Here is an 18912-nt window from a genome sequence, read left to right on the forward strand (position 1 = left end):
CACTAGAGTAAAGAATTAGACTGGAGAACATGAAACACCATAAGATTATTTTTATTAGAGACTTTATATTTCCCCCAAAAGATATGAAGTCTTCCTAGAGAAAATATCAAAACCTGTTGAATTCAATCTCTTTTAAGGACAGTATGGGCAAGATAAAAGCAAACTAACACTCTCAACTCACTTTCTCTCTCCACACCCACCCACTCACACACACAGAGGAATGTAAAAACATTTCAGTATACATACAGCATTGATGTGGAAAGTAATTACAATGTTTTACCATATTTCTCTACAGAATTTTATTTTTATCAGTACTTGTAGAATACAAGGATCCTAGGTTCTCAATCATCTCTGTAGCTCTCAAAAATAAGACAGGGAAAATTAAAGCAATGGAAAACATGGATCTTGAACATTTGCAATAAATGCATGAACAACCAAATATGTAACCAAAGAGTTTCAAATATCTAGGTAATTTGACCACAACTTAAGAAAGATCATTCTTCTTAATTTCCCTGATGTTTTACTTTAGAACTCAAAAAAGGATAAGAAAAGAAACTTGCTGGTTAAAGAATATATTTGCATTATGTTTGAATGGCTGGTAGTAATCAAAAGTAAAGCTGATACAAGATACTGATGATACATGGAACATATCCACCCAAAATAACTCTAGCAGGCAAATATACTTTTTATTGCATCAAAATGTTTGCTTTATAGCTGATCAGAATTTAGGGAAAGATTATGAATATCCAGTTTACCACAGAATACAGTGATCTCCCATAGGAAGGTTTTTCAGTAAGATTCAATTAAAATACTGGATCTTTTTTATTGGAACTTTCCACCGGCAATCCAAAATCTGTAGATTTCAACAAACAGGAAGTTTTCAATCACTGCACCAAGGAAACTTACAGTACATATTTATTGCATGAAGTTATCCACTTGTGATGTTTTATCTGTAAAGGCATTGCTTGTTTATTAAAGGTGAATGGAATTGTGAATAAACTTAACTTTAATAATATCCTTAGCAAATGAATCTTAAGTGAAATTCAGAACTAGAACAACACAGAAACCACAACAGGAAAGAGAAATTAGTTTTCATACTATTTATAACAATGTATGAATGACAAGAAGTAAAATATTATGCAAATTTAAAATAAGCAAATAAATTCATTTTAATTAATGGGAATTTATAGAAATTCCACATAGTCTGAAGAACCTACTTAATGACCACTATTAAAACATTTTTTAAAGGATCCATGGATCCTTTAAATGATGGCATACGAAACAACAAACATACTGTGGCACATGGACATGAGACTAATTCATGTTGAGCTTAGTAACAACAACAACAACAATAATAATAATTAAAAAGATTCAAACTGGGTGAGCCAAATGCTCATAATTCCTATTATGACAGCTATGAAGAATCTACACATATTATCATCAGACTTTGGACAGTGACATTTAAAAATCATATAAATGTTTCCAATATGGTTAAGAATCTATGAAATGTATAGTGATGCCTAGATTTTGCATTTTTACAAAATCTTTACATCAATTTGCAGTTTCCTTGGCAGCAGTATATTTTGATTAACAGTGTGTGTCTTCCTGGTGTTTCTTTCTTTCATCTTAGTACATTCAAAAAGTCTAAATGTTTAAAATAACATCAGCACAAAGTTAGTGAGACAACACAGATCAGAGTGTGGCCAGCATTGTCAAGCAAAAATTACACAATTTAAGTATCATATAAACTAACCATCCCCCTTAACCCTCCCCTCCCCCAGAACAGTAATATGGACACCAAAAGATTTAATGAGACATATAAAAAAATAAGGCACATTTATATCTTGATATGGTAATCTTGATATAGAAAAACCCATCTCAGAACATTAATGTTCCAATGGGCTATCTAAAAAGATACCTTATGGTACCCCAAACGGTTTATGGTACCCAAGAAATTACTTCTTGCTTTTTTTTTAAGTGACAATGGAATAAATTGCACCTATCCCACTTTGTCAAGTAATGAAAATGTCCTTTTTTTTCCTTTTCTTTTTTTTTTTTTTTTAAAAACTACATACTGGCAGCCTGGGGTGATGGTAAGGAATGGATGGATAAGGGAGGATGCAAAACAAGAAGTAAATTAGAGGAAGGTATGAAAGTTAATCATTCATATCACAAAGGCTCCTGGATTGCACTTCACCACAGAATTCACCTCTCCACAGTACAAAATAAGATAAAAAAATTTGTAACCTGTATGCATTATTGCAACTATTTGGCCATTAGCTATTACCCAACAGCTTTTTATCTCATTTCACTTAAATACTGAAATGAGATATTAACCATTGCAATTTTCATATAAATTGATCAAGGATCAGCAAATACTTTAATAACCATCTCACAACCCCAACAAAGACATAATTAGCATTTAACCTGAGACTAAATCTGTTGTTGATAGGTTAACGTCCTTAGATATTTCTTCTTTTGTTGCATTTATACTGACAGTGGTGTTTTCATGACAAAGAACTTAAAAATTGTTAAAAACATGGCTTTTGTGGAAAAAAACTTGGTTAAAAGAAAATCACAGAATTCATGTTCTCACAGTATCCAGAAGCTGGAATAACAATGTGCTTCTTTATTGCACGTCAAATCAAGAAGATACAAAAGCTATTTCTTCACAATCCAAAACTGAAAGCCAGGTTCATCTCAAATGGATTCGGAATGTACTGATTTCCATGGGACTCATGTTGATATCACTTATATTTCTGGTATCCGGAGGTGAATGCATCAAAGTTAATGATGATGGTGTAAGACTTTGAACAGTAAATTCATTAAACAGCTTGTGTACAGAAATCTAAAAAAAAAAAATGATAAATTTAGATCAAATTTAAAGAGAATAAAAAAATCTACAAAGCTACAAAATTTCTCACCATCCTTGCCTAACTTCTTAGACATTTCTTTGCTTTCTAGTAATTTACAATTCTATCATTAAATTTAGTCAGCTTTTCAAAAAAACAAATTCCATTGATATATTAATCAAGATATTTATTAAGTAATTACCATGGAGAAGATCCTATGGCATGTATTTAGAACAGAGAGGCTTAACTTAAATATAGTTTGTTCCCAACAACATTTTTTATAACTTTTTTTTGGGGGGGGGGGCAAGCTATGAGGGTTAAGTGACTTGCCCAGGGTCATACAGCTAGTAAGTGTCAAGTGTCAAGTGTCTGGGGCAGGATTTGAACCCAGGTCCTCCTGAACCCAGAGCCAGAGCTTTATCCAGTGTGCCACCTAGCTGCCCCAACTTACTATTATTTCTAGTCATTTCTATATATGCCTATTGTCTTCCTGGCCATCTCCCTCCTTCTTTTCCTCCTGCTCCTCTTTCCAAAAGAATCTGGATTATGCCTGTGGGACACTGAACTTTCTGTCTTATCTTGACTGTTTGGGCACTGACAAACAATCTTGCTATGAGTGTACACTGATTCCCTGTTCTCCTGAATGCTTTATGTATTCTCCTCCATTAGAATGTAAGATTTTTGAGGGCAGGGACTGTCTAGTTTGTTTACATTGGTATCCTGAGTGCTTAGCATTGTTTAAGTAAGCATGTGATAAATTTTTTTTTATTTCATTTAGAAATAGGGGAGCTTGGATTAGGAATGGGTGGGTGGGGGGAATTCTGTTTTAGGCATGTTGAGTTTGAGATGTCAAATATGGAGGGTCTGAAGTATCCAACAGGCAGTAGGTGATGTGGAAGTGGAACCTGGAAGAATTTGGGGCTAGATATACAGGTCTGGGGTTCATCTACATGGAGAAAAACACTATAAATTCACTATGGCTGACAAATAAATAGTAACCTAAATGTTGCTATTATTTTCAAATCATTACAGTACATTTCACATAATTATCTGTGCCAGAAGGGAGAATTTCAAAGACTTTATTAGTTCAGGAAAAACACTTTTAAACATACCTTTCCCTGAGTAAGTGAGCAAAGTAGTCCACTTCTATTAGAGAATCTACAATCAAATCCCTTTCTATGAAGTATTAAGGCGGCCTCATCTGATGGTCCACTGTCTTCCTGGAAATAAAGAATGTACCAAATTAATTCAGTACAGACATAAAATAATTTTTAAAAATAAATCATGCCATACCAATTAGCTCAGATCTCAAAACTCCTATTATGAATATTACATTTAATTTAGAAGTGATGGTTTTGTCTGCAGCTTTTTTCTCTTTCTCTCGAATTACCTCCTGCAAACCCATCACTTCAAAGGTGAATTGGCTGCAGAGATAGATTACAATCCTGGCTGATTTAACCTCCCTCTGCCTCAGTTTTCTCACAATATCTAAAGCTCTTAAATTCCTTCTAAAAGCACTTCACCATTTTTTCAAATAAAGCATTTCAATGGAGTATATTTGATATGTATATTAGTTGGATAAAGAGAAAAAAAGTTAGTTGTGATCTGGTTGTTGAATAGTTTACCCTCTATTCTTAATTTAAAATATACCACATTACTTATCAAATATCTATTTACATCAATTATATTAATATTTTCTCTAAAAAGTCTGTTCATTTTCATACCAGTGATATTTAAATGCAATTTAACTTACTACATGCTAATAAGCAAACAATTTTTTTTTGGCGTAACATAAAATACATAAGTGGAGGGTGAGTCTGGAACACCTGGATATGAATCCTGACTCAGAAACATAATAGTTGTGTGACCCTGGTCACTTCTCTCATCCAGTTTTCTCATTTAAAAAACAGAGTGAATAGAAACACCTACAATGCAGAAATTAAATGAGTATATAGATTAATTATTAAGCAAACCTTAAAACTCTATATAAATGGTACGTAAAACTATATAAATGTTAGCTATAATTATCATTACTTGAAAAATAGGTGAGTAATATAAAATATTTTAACTTTTAAAGCATTTATGACCCATCTCCCAATATAACAAATGACATTTATTTAAAGACATCTATTATTAACATACCTTTGACTGTATTGTCCTTAGATTAACTAAGTGCATGTCACAAGGCATGGATGATACAAGTGGAGAAAATCCATTCAGGAGGTGAGGAATAGTTATGTCTGGATTTATAGTCATTACAATGACTGGGTGATTTAAGAAAGAAGATGTTATGTGGCTAAGAAGCGAGGGATAACTGACTGGTTTCTTTTCTTCTTTCTATCAGAAAAATAAATGAAAAAATTAAATTACTTGGTAATTTAATATATTTGCATTTCTATACATATTAGATAACATGGCACACACATATCTTAAAATTGTATTTTCATTTTTATATTTATAACCTTTTACAAAAAACAGCATTCCAACATTTCAAAAGTAACCAGATCATAGACCTAGAATTGGAAGGGACCAAATAGGCCATTTAGTTCAATCTCTTCCAGTTTACAGATGAGGAAACTGGGGCTCAGGGAGGATATAAGACTACCCCAAGATCACATATTTAGTAAATGGCAAAGCTGAAGTTGGAACTTAGGTCTCATAATTCAAAGTTCAGTGAAAATGTTAGGTGCTTTTTCTACTGAAACAGGGTTAAGTCATTAAATCAACTTACAGTCAATATAATAAAATAAAATCAGCTGAGTTTTAATCAACATGTTGAAAAGAGTACTTCAAAGTCCTTAAAAATGATTTTAGAAATAGAAACACTAGCATATCCTACAACGCATTCATTCATCAAACATTTATTAAATGCTAACTATGTACTGGCCAACTGTGCTAGACATGGGGAACAAAACCAAAAGCAAACAGTTTCTGTCCTCAAGAAGCTTTATTCAACTAGGGATAGGGAAAGAACATGAACAATTAAATAAATACAAAGGAATTTGAAGAGGGAGGAAAAGTAGCAACTGGGGGTGGGGGGGATCAATAGGCCTGATATTGGAGGAGAGGTGGTTACACTGGTTTTTGAAGAGAATTAGGGATGCTAAAAGGCAGAAGTGACAGGGGTAGCCTGCACAAAGTCAGAGAGAGAGAAATTAAATATCATGTATTTAATTAATTAATTAATTAATTAAATTAATTAAACAACTGTAGGTAAGCAAGTTTGGCTGGAACACTGTGCATATGAAGGAGACTGATGTGGAATAAGCCTGGAAAAGTACTAGAGCCAGATTGTGATAGGCTTTATAAATGTCAAACAGAGAAGACTGTATTTTGTCTTCCTTAATTTTTTTTTTTCAATCAGCAAAAATTTGCCTTCTCTCCCTTCTACCTCAACTACTCCCTCTTCCCAATTGAGACTAAAGAAAAACAAAAATACTACTACAAACATATATAGTTAAACAAATTTTTGTATTGGTCCTTCCCCAAAGTATACTGATAGATAAAATTACATTTAAATATCTATATCCTTCGTTCTACATCTATCTATATATATATAAACATATATGTAAATTATATTAAGTATCTAGAGTGTAGAACAAGATATCTAACATAATTATATTTAACTATATATGCCTCATTCTGCACTCTAGATATTTAATTATATAATATATACATATAAACATATATAATTACAAAATTATAAAACACATAAATTATGTACACAATAAAATTTTATATACATACACATAAAACATATACATATAATTCTGAACTCTTTTATTTCCCTATTCTCTGAATAATAATAATAGTAGTAATAAAAATAACTAACATTTATATAGCACCTACAAGTCAGATATTGTGCTAAGTGCTTAACATTATCTCATTTGATCCTAAAAGCAAAACAAAACAAAACCTGAGAAATAGATTCCATAATTATTCTCATTTTAGAAATTAGGAAACTGGGGCAGAAAGAGGTCAAATGACTTGTCCAAGGTCAAAAAGCTAGTACTGGATCTGAACTCAGATCTTTCTGACTCCTGGTCCAAAGCTCTATGCACTGTGCCACCTAACTACCTCAAAAACAAAACAAAACACTCATAGTTGTCTGTCTTTAAAATATTGTCCTGGCATAAATTGTGTCATTGGTTCTGTTCACTTTACTTCAATTCATAAAAATCTTCCCAGGTTTTTCTTGAAACCATGCCCTTCACCATTTCTTATAGAATAACAATCATATTCCATTATATTTTTATACTATATCTTGTTCAGCTGTTAGACAAATGATAGGGACCACACTCAGATTCCCATTCTTTGTTACCTCAAAAAGAGCTATAAATACTTTCCTACATGTTTAGAGTTTGTTTGCTAAGCCTTCTCTTAATCTACATTCCCTTTAATTCCCTGTTCTCTCTTCTCCTTATTCCTGTTGAATGAAATTTATTTCTGGACCCTTTTGTGCGTGTGTGTGTGTGTATATTCTTCCCTCCTTTGATCAAGTCAATAAGAATAAGGCTCAAGTATCAGCTGATCTCTGCCCGGCCTTGTTTGCACAGACTCCAGCACCATGATTATTTAATTAGTAATTTTTCTTAGCATTCCTTTCCTTCCCTATCCCCACCCTCTAGCATATTCTCCCTTCCCTCTCTTTCCATTCATTTTTTAAGATGATCAAGACATAACAGAACTAATCCCAGATGTAATTAGGGGTCTATGAACCCTAACAATAATATGGTTTCAAGGGGGACACATTCATGAATGTAAGCAGTTTATCCTAGCTCAATTCATTATGATGGTTCCTGCACTGGTTACACCTCTGAAGGCTTCAGATTGGGTTAGAAGCTGGAAGTGAGACCCTGTTGTATACCTGGGGATCTAAGTCACATTTCTGCTACTTACTTTTGAGCTTGTTCCTCTCTTTTAACATTCTGTTCTTCTCTTTGCCTAGGGTCTGCAATCACTACCTTTGAATCACAGCCTTGTTGGCCCAGGATCTATGACCTGAAACTGGGTAGTGGGTGACAAAGTTTTCAGTTGGCACCTATTCCTGCACTCTATACATGGTGCCCTGTCTCGCTATTCTGACCTTGGCTGGGAAAAATGACTCGAGAGTTTTTCTTTGGAGTTCTCCGTCAATATTCGGTCTGGTGTATTTTCTGAATCTACCTGGAGAGGTTTTGGAGGGGAGCTAACTTCAAACTATCAGTATGATAGGGGTGTGAAGGATGTCTTAGAGAGGGTTTTATTACTTCAAAGGACATTTTAATCTATATTACAATTGATTTTTTTGGTCTTACATAAGTAGGGTTATAACCTCATGTATACCCACCCATAACTATGTCTGCACAACAGATACCATACTTTAGGGACTCTATACACTGACAAAACAGACCATCTATGCATTTGCAAAGGAAAAAAAACTTTTTAAATAAAACTAAATATATTTAAAACATCTAATTTTTCAAGTTGTCAAAATACTGCTCTATATGCTTTGTTCTCATTTTATTGTCAGAAGAGAAAAATGGATTTCACATATATACATATTTAGGCAGTATTGCTCTTATTAAGTACTGTCATTATTTCTATACTATAACATAAATGTATACATATATGCATACTTAAATATACAAATATTAAATGGCATCATTTCCTACCAGGTTTGAGAATACATACTACATAATTGACAAATGTTAAGTTAGAATAAATATAGAAGATCTTCCATCAACTGAATGAAGAAGACTATGCTATCAGAAAGTAACATATCCTAAGGCTGATGATCAACTATAGTCATGTCAACAAAATTATAGAGCAAAAATACAAACTTGAAAAAACCCACAAAATTGCCTTGAAATCCTACACATTTTAAGTTGCTTGCAATATTTTCTTTCCTTTTATACTGTCTTTTAAGAAGGTAGATTTGTGACTAAAAAAATTAGTATTCTCAAACACATATTTTCAAAAGATCTGTTCATTTCATCGTTATAATAACAACGGCAAAGTAAACTTTAATATCTTTTCTACTGATAAAATATTTTCTGATACTGAACCCTTTGACAGTGCCAAGGATCTTGATAAGAACTTTCTTTTTCTGGATGTTTTACTAGTTCAGCTAGGCTGGCTTGCCTAAGCAAGCAGTTGGCTGGCAGTTGGGATCACTAAACCCTTCTTGACAAGAACTGTTTTCCCATGTGATGGCTATGAAGCCTGGGCTTGGAAGCAGGACTGGTGGTCTGGGGAGCATTACCACTCCCAGGGCTTTTCTCCTTACAACTTTTGACGGTAGAATCAATAGGATTTGACAACAGATTTTTTTTTTAAGGGGGCAGGAGTGAAAGAATGACAAGTTAAAGATAATACATAGATTGTAAGCCTGAGTAACTGGGAGGATAGTAGTGCCCTCAACAATAATAGGGAAATTTAGAAGAGGGCATGATTTCACTGGAAATATAGTGAATTCAGTTTTGGACATGTTGAGTTTAGGAAGTCTATGGGATATTGAGCTCAACATATCCAATAGAAAGTGGGAGATACTGACTGGCAGTCATGTGAGAGGTTAGAACTGGGGAAATGGATAGGATAATCATCTGCATAGAGAGCAATACATCAAGCAAAACAATGTAAAGGGAGAAGAGAAGAGAGCCCAGGAGAGATCCTTAGGGGATACAAAGAGTTAGTAGTGTAACCTAGATGAAGGTCCAGCAAAACAGTCTGAGGAGAGGCCAGATAGGTCAAAGAATCAAGAGAGAGCAGGGTTAGAAAAAACAGAGAAGAGAGAATCAAGGTGAACAGTGACCAACAGCATCAAAGCTTGCAGAGAGCTCAAGAAAGATCAGGACTGAGAAAAGAACCTTATTTGGTATTTAAGACATTGGTAACTTTAGAGAGAGCCATTTCAACATAATTATGAAGTTAGAAGCTAGATTGTAGAAAGTTTAGAAGAGAGTGAAGAGAAAAGAAAATGGAGGCACCGATTGTAAGTGGTATTCTCAAGGAGTTTAGCCCCAGAAAGAAGGAAAGATACAGGGGGAGAAGTAGATCATGAGAATTTGTAAAAGATTTTTTCAAGTTGGATTGCGCTTGATATTTGCCTTTTGAAGTCTTATTTATTTCACAGGGGGACAATGTTACTACCTCAAATTAGAAAGTAATCTAAAAGATATGAAGTGACTTTCCCCAAGGTCATAAAGCAGAAGTATCTCTAAACAATGGTTCTTTTAATACATCAGCAATAACTGTTATAACTTAGCTTAATGCAGATTAAAAATAGAGAATCAAAGGGACAAGCTGCTGGAGGAAGTGGGAGGGGGTGTTATCATGGATATGGTGTAGAGGGGTTAGCTTTTGAGAGAACAAAAAAGGTCAACTCTTAAATCAGAAAGCCAGAGGAGGAGAGAAGAAGATGTCAAGGTTTTGAGTTGGAGAAAATGTAACTAAGGGAAATAAGTTCTATTTTCTCAGTAACTTGTGAGGCAAGTAGAAAAAATTTTGAACAATTACTGTGGGATGTTCCTTAGGGTAATTAAATAAGACTAAAATTATTTCATTGTGACAATGAGAGCCCAAATGAGAATGAATATTGAAAATTTGTAGTGAACACAACCATGAGACATGTTTAAGAAGAGAAATGATAGAGGTAACAATACCAGTTGGGATTTGGTAAATTGTGATCAGCAACAGGACAAGGGACTAGAGATTAAAAAACAGCATATAGTTGGACTGGTTAACTTACAGGATTATCATGATTGGGAAGGGAAGAAAGGGTTAAGAAGGAAAAAGGAAAGGACAGGAGCCTGTGGTCAGTAATTTCAGAGTCCTTGGATCGTGACATGGGATGTTGGTGAGATCAAGGTTAGTACCATATGAGTTTGTGAAGACAGGTGCTTCCACTTTTTCTCTTCATTCTTATTAACCTTTTAAAATCTAGCTTCTGACCTCATCTTTATATTAAAACTTTACATCTCTTATTTGCAAAACTAAATAGCCTTTTCTTTAGCTTCATTCTCCTTGACCTCTCTGTAGCCACTGACACTGTTTGATCACCCCCCCAATGTCGTTATTTCTCCTGAGATTTTTGGCACATTGCTCCTTCCTGGTTCTTCTTCCACCTATCTGACTGCTCCTTTTCTTTTTTTGGCTATATCTTCATCCAGGTCATGCCATTTAACAGTAAGTGTCCTGAAGGGTTCTGTCATAGGCCCTCTTCTCTTTTCCTTCTATACTACTTCACTTGGTAATCTTATCAGTTCCCATGGATTCAATCATCATCTCTGTGATGATGATTTTCAGATCTATCTATCTTGCTCTAACTTCTCTACTGATCTCCAATCTCTTTCCATGTTTACCTTTCGAACATTCAACCTGGATCTCTAGTAGATATCTTTAACTCACCAGATCTAAAACTGAATTCTCATTACCTTTTGCCCTAGATTAGATCCTCTCTACCTTCTTTCTTCCCTATTATTATTAAGAGCAATACCACCACGGGGCAGCTAGGTGGCACAGTGGATAAAGCACGAGATCTGGATTCAGGAAGACCTGAGTTCAAATTCAACCTCAGACACTTGACACTTACTAGCTGTGTGACCCTAGGCAAGTCACTTAACTCTCACTGGCCCACCAAAAAAAAAAAAAAAAAAAACCTCAAAATTTCTATAAATCAGGGACAATGACAAATTATGTCAAATGTCTAAAGTATTCATTTATAAAGCAGATCTTATTTTTATTCAAGGCAACTAGGTAGCACAGCAGATAGAGTTCTGGGCCTGGAGCCAATCTGGCCTCAGACTCTTAAAGGCTGTATGACTTTGGGGTAATCATTTAACCTTGGCCTCAGTTTCCTCATTTATAAAATAGGGATAATAATAGCAACTAGTTCAAAGGGTTGTTATAATGGGATTTCTCTATTATTCCTTCCTAGGTTTTACTATTACTATATAGACATGTTATTTATTTTTGAGGATTTATTTGTAGCCTGAAACTTTGCTGAAATTATTGTCGAAATTAGTGTCTCTGTTGATTTCCTAGGCTTATCAAAGTCTACCAACATATAATCAGTAAACACGGATATATCTCCTCTTTACCTATCTTTACATATTTAATGTCTTTATCTTGTCTTAGTGCTGTTGCAAAAATTCCCAGAAGTATTTCAAACAATAGGAGGGAGAGAGGAATCCTTGTTTCACTCATATTTACTAGAAAATGTTTTAGTGTAGTCTCATTACATACAAATTTTGCTTTTGGATAGATGCTTTTTGTGATATTAAAAATGGTCCCTCTGTGCCTATACTTTGTAGAATTTTTAGCACAAAAAAGTGTTGTACTTTGTTAAAGGTTTTTTCTGCCTCTATTGAGATGATCATGTGGTGGTAGTACTAGACTTTTATATGAGTACAATCTACTAATTTTTTTTTTTGGGGGGGGGGGAGGCAATTGGGGTTAAGCGACTTGCCCAAGGTCACACAGCTAGTAAGTGTCAAGTGTCTGAAGCCAGATTTGAACTCAGGTTCTCCTGACTCCAGGGCCGGTGCTCTATTCACTGCACCACCTAGCTGCCCCAATCTACTAATTTTTTAAAGAACATCTTGGTAGCTCAAACACCAGAAAATCTCAAAACTTAAAATTCTCAAAATTTTCATTAAAGAAATCTAACTATTACTTGACTGAAGAGGAAAAGCAAATAAAAACGTGACAAACAATTCTTCCTACCATGTTAATTCCATTTCTTTTTTCTAACAGAATTCGAAATAAATTAGCTGTAATCTTGTTATCTTGTACACCTTGTCCAAGGCCACGATAGTCATCTTGCATGAGTCGACGATCCATGATAACTTCAATCTGTCCTGAAAAAGAAACAATGTTGATTTTGATGATAACATTTTATACTGGTTGCAATGATGGATTAATCTGTATTTGTGCTTACTTCTATCACTAATGTCCAGATCAAGAATTAACCTGAACCTAGTGGCAACTCAGGCTATAGAGTGGAGAGAGGATTCATGTTGGAGTAAAGAAGACCTGAGCTTAAATCCTATTTCAGATACTTAACTATGTGACCCTAGACAAGTCACTTAACATATTTATCTTGGTTTTCTTATATTTAAAATGGGAATGATATATCATCTCTACCAAGGGTTGTTATGAGGGTTAGATGAAATAATATGTGTAAAGCACACTGTAAATATAAAGCTCTATATAAATTTTTGGTATTATTTTATCATTTTCATGTTGAATAGTTATGAGGTAGTTTGTCATAATGGATAGAGAACTGGTTTTGCAATGAGGAAGTCCTGCCTCTGAGATATATTGACTTGTGTGACCTTGGAAGAGGCAATCAACTTTTTAGTGATCTGAGCAACTGACTAGTAAAGATTTTAAGTCTGGTGAGAAGGTGTTGATCTGCACCAGAAGACATTACTCCCCAGGAGTTTCTTATACCAATGAAATCACATTTGGTCAAATAAATTACATTTTATCTGAAGAACAGCTAAAAGTGATTTAAAAGATAGGTCGAAAACTTAAGTATGCCAAACATCAAATGTTCAAAAAAGTTATCAACTAGTAGCATCTAAAAAGAAAAATCTTTACAGTTTATAGCAGAAAATCCAGCCTATAATATATAATAGACATATTATATACACACATATACTATTCTATGATTCTATGCTATATGATAAATAATAAAAAACCTATGGATATGTTAAATATTTGGGTTAAGTTCTAAGCGGCACCAAAAAAAAAAAAAAGGAGTATTTTATGTTGCTTCAGTCTTGAAGTTAGAAAGACATGGCAGTCAAGTACCACCTCTGTTACACCCTGACTATATGACTCTGGGAAAAAAAAAAGCAATTAACTTCTCAGTATTCTAGGAAACTAAGACAATAAGATGTGATGCAGATAAAGTGTTAACCTCCTTTGATAGATTTTTGTCGTTTGTTCTTCATTCTCAAAGAGAACCAATATCAGAAGGGTGATGTCTTGACTTGCAAGTGAACTGGATTTAAGCAAGCTAGGGCTGTACAAGTCATTAGCCTCACTCTCTCCTCCAGAGTCAGCTGAGTCCAATGGCCAGACACAGCCCAGAATGATGAGAGATGGCCCGGGATGCAGAGGAAGATCTTGTCCTTTTTAAACTAAGATCTTTCCTAGGTTTCAGTTGGTCTGACGCAACACCCATTCAGCAATTTTGACTAAGTAAGAATTTAGGCAAAAGATGGCTTAGTTTGCCTACTCAAAAGAATCAATCTTGAAGGGAAGAACCTCAGGGTTTTTGGCCAAAATGGAAACAACTGCTATTTACAACTCACTCTGAGACACCAAGACCGAAACAATGAGCAAGTGAGGCTTGGGCTGGGACCTGATTAAGGGATGGGGAGAGGACTTAGTGAACATGGTTCTGAATTCTCAGTAGTTTCTTGGCCTTATTCTCTGCATCTATAAAATAAAGGGGTTAGACTTGATGATTTTCAACTACTTTCTTTTTTTTCTTCTCACATTTACTCTATCTTTTTTTTCTCTTTTTCCTTTTCCATTCTATCATTCTTCCATCCCACTCTTCCCTCCTCCCCAGCGTTCCATTGCTGAATACTTAGAAATATTTTTTTTAAAAGGCATTTAAATAAAATTTGATGTTTCCTAATCTTAAGAGTCCCCCTCCTCCCTCCCTCTCTCAAAAACTAAATTAAAGAACTTGCTTTTTACCTCTATGTGGCTCTCTATAGAAGAAAGATACCTGATGCTATAATATAGAGCACTTTTATCAAGGGTGAAATAGCATACTTGAATCTTTAGATAAGTTAAGAGAGGAAAAAGAGTACATACCATTTTTTAAACTTGCAACACCTAAAGACTGGGCAGAAAGAAGTGTCAAACGAAACCCATCATCTTGGATATAAGCCATTGTTGTCATTGGGTAGATATTTGCTTGAAGAGGTAATTTGTTCATTGTCAGTCTAGGCTGAATCTATGATATGAAAAGTTATCTTTAGCAAATTCAGTTAATATTCACATATGTATCTGATGGAAATCTGAATGTCCTTGTATTAACAGGGATGAAAAGTACATTACTATACCTATTGTACCTATTTAATTCTCTTATGATCATAATCAACATTTCTCTTTTATAGAAAAACAGCACAGCCTCATTTCTAGCTCAAAGAAGTATTTTTTAAAATCAAATACCCTTTGAAGGACTCTGAGGGAAAGAGACAGAGTAGATAGCATAAGATTTGTGAAAAAGTTGGATGAGTTATGAGTATCAAAATATTCCTAGTTTTTAAAAATAGTAAGGCTAAAAAGGAACAGGATTATTTAACAAAGTCTTAGAACCATAACATTTGCATAAAACAAATTATAATGGGATTAAGGTTTTTTTATGATCTAAGCCTGAAATATTATACTAATAATGAACACTAAACAGAATAGCTGTATATCCAAGTTTAAAAGCAAACATTATAATGCTTTTAAAAAACATCACTATTTACCTTGAGTTTGTTTCTTATAAATACATATCAATTGTGAGAGGCATGATAAAATGCTTACTATTTTTCTTAAGATTTTCTGATTAAAAAAAACAGATATTACATAATTACCAAACAACTACTATAGTGAATTAGAATCAAAAGAATATTTGTACCTAAGAAACTCTTCAATACTATTCTTTCTTATTTCAAGGCAAGATAGTTCAATAGGCTATTTTGCTTCTGGCTGGACAGTTTCTTGATATATTTAACATGGAGAAACTGAATCCATGACATTACTCCTAAAAGGTAAAATAGAAAACAACTCCAGCCTAAGCCTGAATAAATCCTTTGAGTCAGAAGATGTTAAAAATATAAGGGACTTTAGGGACCCTTCTATCCAAACTGTCATTGTACAGACAACGTTAAGGTCCAAAGCAGGGAAGTAATTCTCCTAAGGTCATAAAGTCAATGGTAGTTGGAGCCAGGACTGGAAAAACCAGGACAAATGATACCCGTGTCAGTGTCATTTTAACTACAGCCCACAATCTCCATCATAAAGTGAGAGAGTCTAGCTTTAAATAAGCTCTATTTCTAACTATTTAGCCTTGGAAGTCATTTAACTTTTCTGTGATTCAGTTTTCTTATCCATAACATGAAAGCATTGAATTAGGAGATGTCTAATAACCCTTCTAACTAAATTATAAATAAATTCTATGGTCAGAATATTGATCCTCTGAATACCAAGCTCAATTTACTTCCTTTGATACTTCCAATTAAATTCAACCAACATTTATCAAGCACCTAGTATATAAAGTCACTATGCTAGGTGCTAGGAATGCAAAGATAAAAACAAACCAAAATAGCACCTATTCTCTCCTAGGTTATGTTTTCCTGAGGAGACAGAAGAACACTCATTATAACGGATAACCCAAAGACACTAAGCTCCCTTTCATCCCTTATTCTGTTGTTGTTTTGCCTTTTATGAAGTTTGTATAACAAGAAAAGCTATTAATGTAATCATAATAGCGCAGGGCCCCATGTTGGGAAGAATTGTAAGACTGGGATGGAAGTTTAATGCTACTAATCTTAATTTAGTTTTGTATATGGCTTTGGAACTGTTATTCCCTGTCCTAAGCACAAACTAAATACACAATATAAGCCTTACTGATTGACCCTAAATTTCATTATATATTAAGCAATCATCTATTTCTTCCATCTCAACTGAAGCTGAGCTCTCTTTTCTCTCTCATTGCTCCTATGCCTCTGCTCCTCCCCAGCTATGTTTGTTAAGTCTCAGGTGGTAGTAAGAATGTTATCTCTCCTATTGCTACAGCTGTTCAGCTCATGTTCTCCTTCCTCTCAGTCTCTTACTCACAGAGTGAACCTTTTTCAAAACTTTCCAACATGACTCAAATCTGTTTTCTTTTTTTTGTTTTGTAGGGCAATGAGGGTTGAGTGACTTGCCCAGGGTCACACAGCTAGTAAGTGTCAAGTGTCTGAAGCCTGATTTAAACTCAGGTCCTCCTGAATCCAGGGCCAGTGCTTTATCCACTGCACCACTAGCTGCCCCTCAAATTTGTTTTCTAATTCAAAGAGTACAACAGTTCAAACTGCATAATAGGATGGAAAGAAACATTTGTCCCTCTAAATTAAAAGCACATTATACTCATCAGTTCTCATACCCTTTTTGGCTTAGATATTCCAAGGTCTGTTTTTGGTTTTCAGGATGTGATCAGTAGATTCTTTAATTTCTACTATCGTGAGGCAGTAAGGGATCTGGGTAGATTTTTTTTTAATGATTATAGCTTCTGGATTTTTAATCGGTCATGGTTTTCAGGAAGTTGGATGATACTTAAATTTTTTTCTCTAACCCATTTTCTAGGAAAGTTATGGCTTACATTTTCTTCTATTTTTTTCAATCATTTGAATGTTTTTTAATATTTTTTATCTCATCTAGTCACAGTCTGTTTTCCAGGGGGTCCAGTACTTATTTGAGAATTTCCAACTTCCGTTCTAAGTCATTTTATTCATTCATTTTTTTCCCTTTTCACTTCATTTTTCTCAACAATTTTTATAGTCGACTAGGTTTTTTCCTACAATATCCTGCTGACAGTTACAGTGGTGTTACACTTTTTTTTTTTAGTTTACATTTTAAAATTCTCTTACCCCATGATCATTGCTTGCTATCTATTTCCATTTATTCACATTTTCAGTCTCAGATTTTGTGTTCTGCTCAGTCCCCTCCAACACTCTTAAATGGGTTGGTTTTGGTCTTGTGGTCCCTTTTGTAGTCTGAATACAGCTACCAGTGCTAATCTTGGAAGGGGAGCTGATATTGGGTCCCAACCCTCTTCCTCAATCCCTGGATTGTTTAAGCTTCCTGTTGGTTCACTGGTCAGATTCATTCTCCTGGAAAAGCCCCAGTGGGATGTTGGATATTGTGCTGGTCTCAAGCATCCTGTGTAAACCCCACATCTAGCACTCAGGTACTAAGTTGACTCTATCTCCTGCTGTGTCTCCCCGTGTTATAGACTCCATAGCTGGGCTCTTCCTCTATGTTCAGTGATCTGTGAGGGTTGGTTCTAGGTCTGATTTTATTCTAATAGGTCAGGGCCAGGATCTGGTTTCAGGTTCCTGATTATTGGAAACAGTGCTGGTTTATGTCACTGTCAAGCTTCCAGTCTATTTGCAGGCATTCTCATTGATTCCTCTACTTTCTCTGATTGTACTGGCTTCTGGCAAGGTTACTGGAGTTTGTATTGTTTTTTTCCTACTATTATCCTTCTTCCCTACTTCTGCCCTTTCTGCTTATCTGCCCTGGTTCTAGCTTCCCTGAATTGCTCCCTCAACCCTCTTCTGACCATATTTTTTCTGCTGTTCCATACCAGATGGATAAGCTTACTTCTGAGTTTACTCAGATTTTTTATTAATTATTTTCCTAGTTACTTGTTGAATTTTCTATGGGAGAAATGAGCTTCTCTAGTACCCTTTTAAATGGAGGCCCAAATGCACTTTTAAAACAACCAACAGAGCAGGACCTTATGTTCTCCATCCTGTTAGTCAAGGTTTTAACTTGTTCTTTTTTGTTTTGTTTTGAGGGGTCTGGACCTGTGATTTCATTGTTGTGGGTAATTAATAGGATAGAGACTCTTTATGAACCAAACTGCCTCTAACAGTCTTAGAGGAATGCTGGTGCACTAAGAGGTAAGAAGACTTAAACATGACCAAGTAGCTATTGTGCGAGAGGGACAGGACTGACTTTGGCTATTTCTTACTACAAGTCACCTTGCTTCCCTCTAACTATTTTGCTCTGTTGCCTATCTGCAAGTCAGTTGGATAAGCATAAATATTTGGTATGTGACAGAAAATCATCTAAAAAATTCATATTCCTTCCTCATCTTTAAGTCAAGGATAGTTCTGTGAATATAACATTCTCAGATTAGAAAATAGAGATATGGGTAGATAATGAGAGGGTAGGAAGTTCTCAAACTTCCTAGCATGGGATAGAGAATAAATTTAGAGTGGTACAAGGACTGTTACATTGAATTAGGGCCTAATTGAGACTAAATAATATAAATTTGTAGTGGATCTAGTTAGCACAG

At 34.7% G+C, this 18912-nt stretch overlaps 1 protein-coding gene across 1 annotated transcript in view; it reads right to left on the bottom strand.

Moving 5' to 3' along the window:
- Positions 1 to 284: 284 nt before the first annotated feature.
- MAN2A1 (mannosidase alpha class 2A member 1) overlaps positions 285 to 18912 on the bottom strand; it is a 205799-nt gene continuing 187171 nt past the window's right edge. The window contains exons 18-22 of the mRNA XM_044003273.1: positions 14670 to 14811; positions 12558 to 12691; positions 4995 to 5189; positions 3965 to 4072; positions 285 to 2848 (exon numbers count right to left, since the gene is read on the bottom strand). Of these exons, the coding sequence (XP_043859208.1) occupies positions 2696 to 2848; positions 3965 to 4072; positions 4995 to 5189; positions 12558 to 12691; positions 14670 to 14811 (732 nt within the window). The 3' untranslated portion in view covers positions 285 to 2695. The remainder of the gene's footprint in view (positions 2849 to 3964; positions 4073 to 4994; positions 5190 to 12557; positions 12692 to 14669; positions 14812 to 18912) is intronic.

The sequence above is a fragment of the Dromiciops gliroides genome, chromosome 1 (assembly GCF_019393635.1).
Source record: "Dromiciops gliroides isolate mDroGli1 chromosome 1, mDroGli1.pri, whole genome shotgun sequence".
NCBI classification, from domain to species: domain Eukaryota; kingdom Metazoa; phylum Chordata; class Mammalia; order Microbiotheria; family Microbiotheriidae; genus Dromiciops; species Dromiciops gliroides.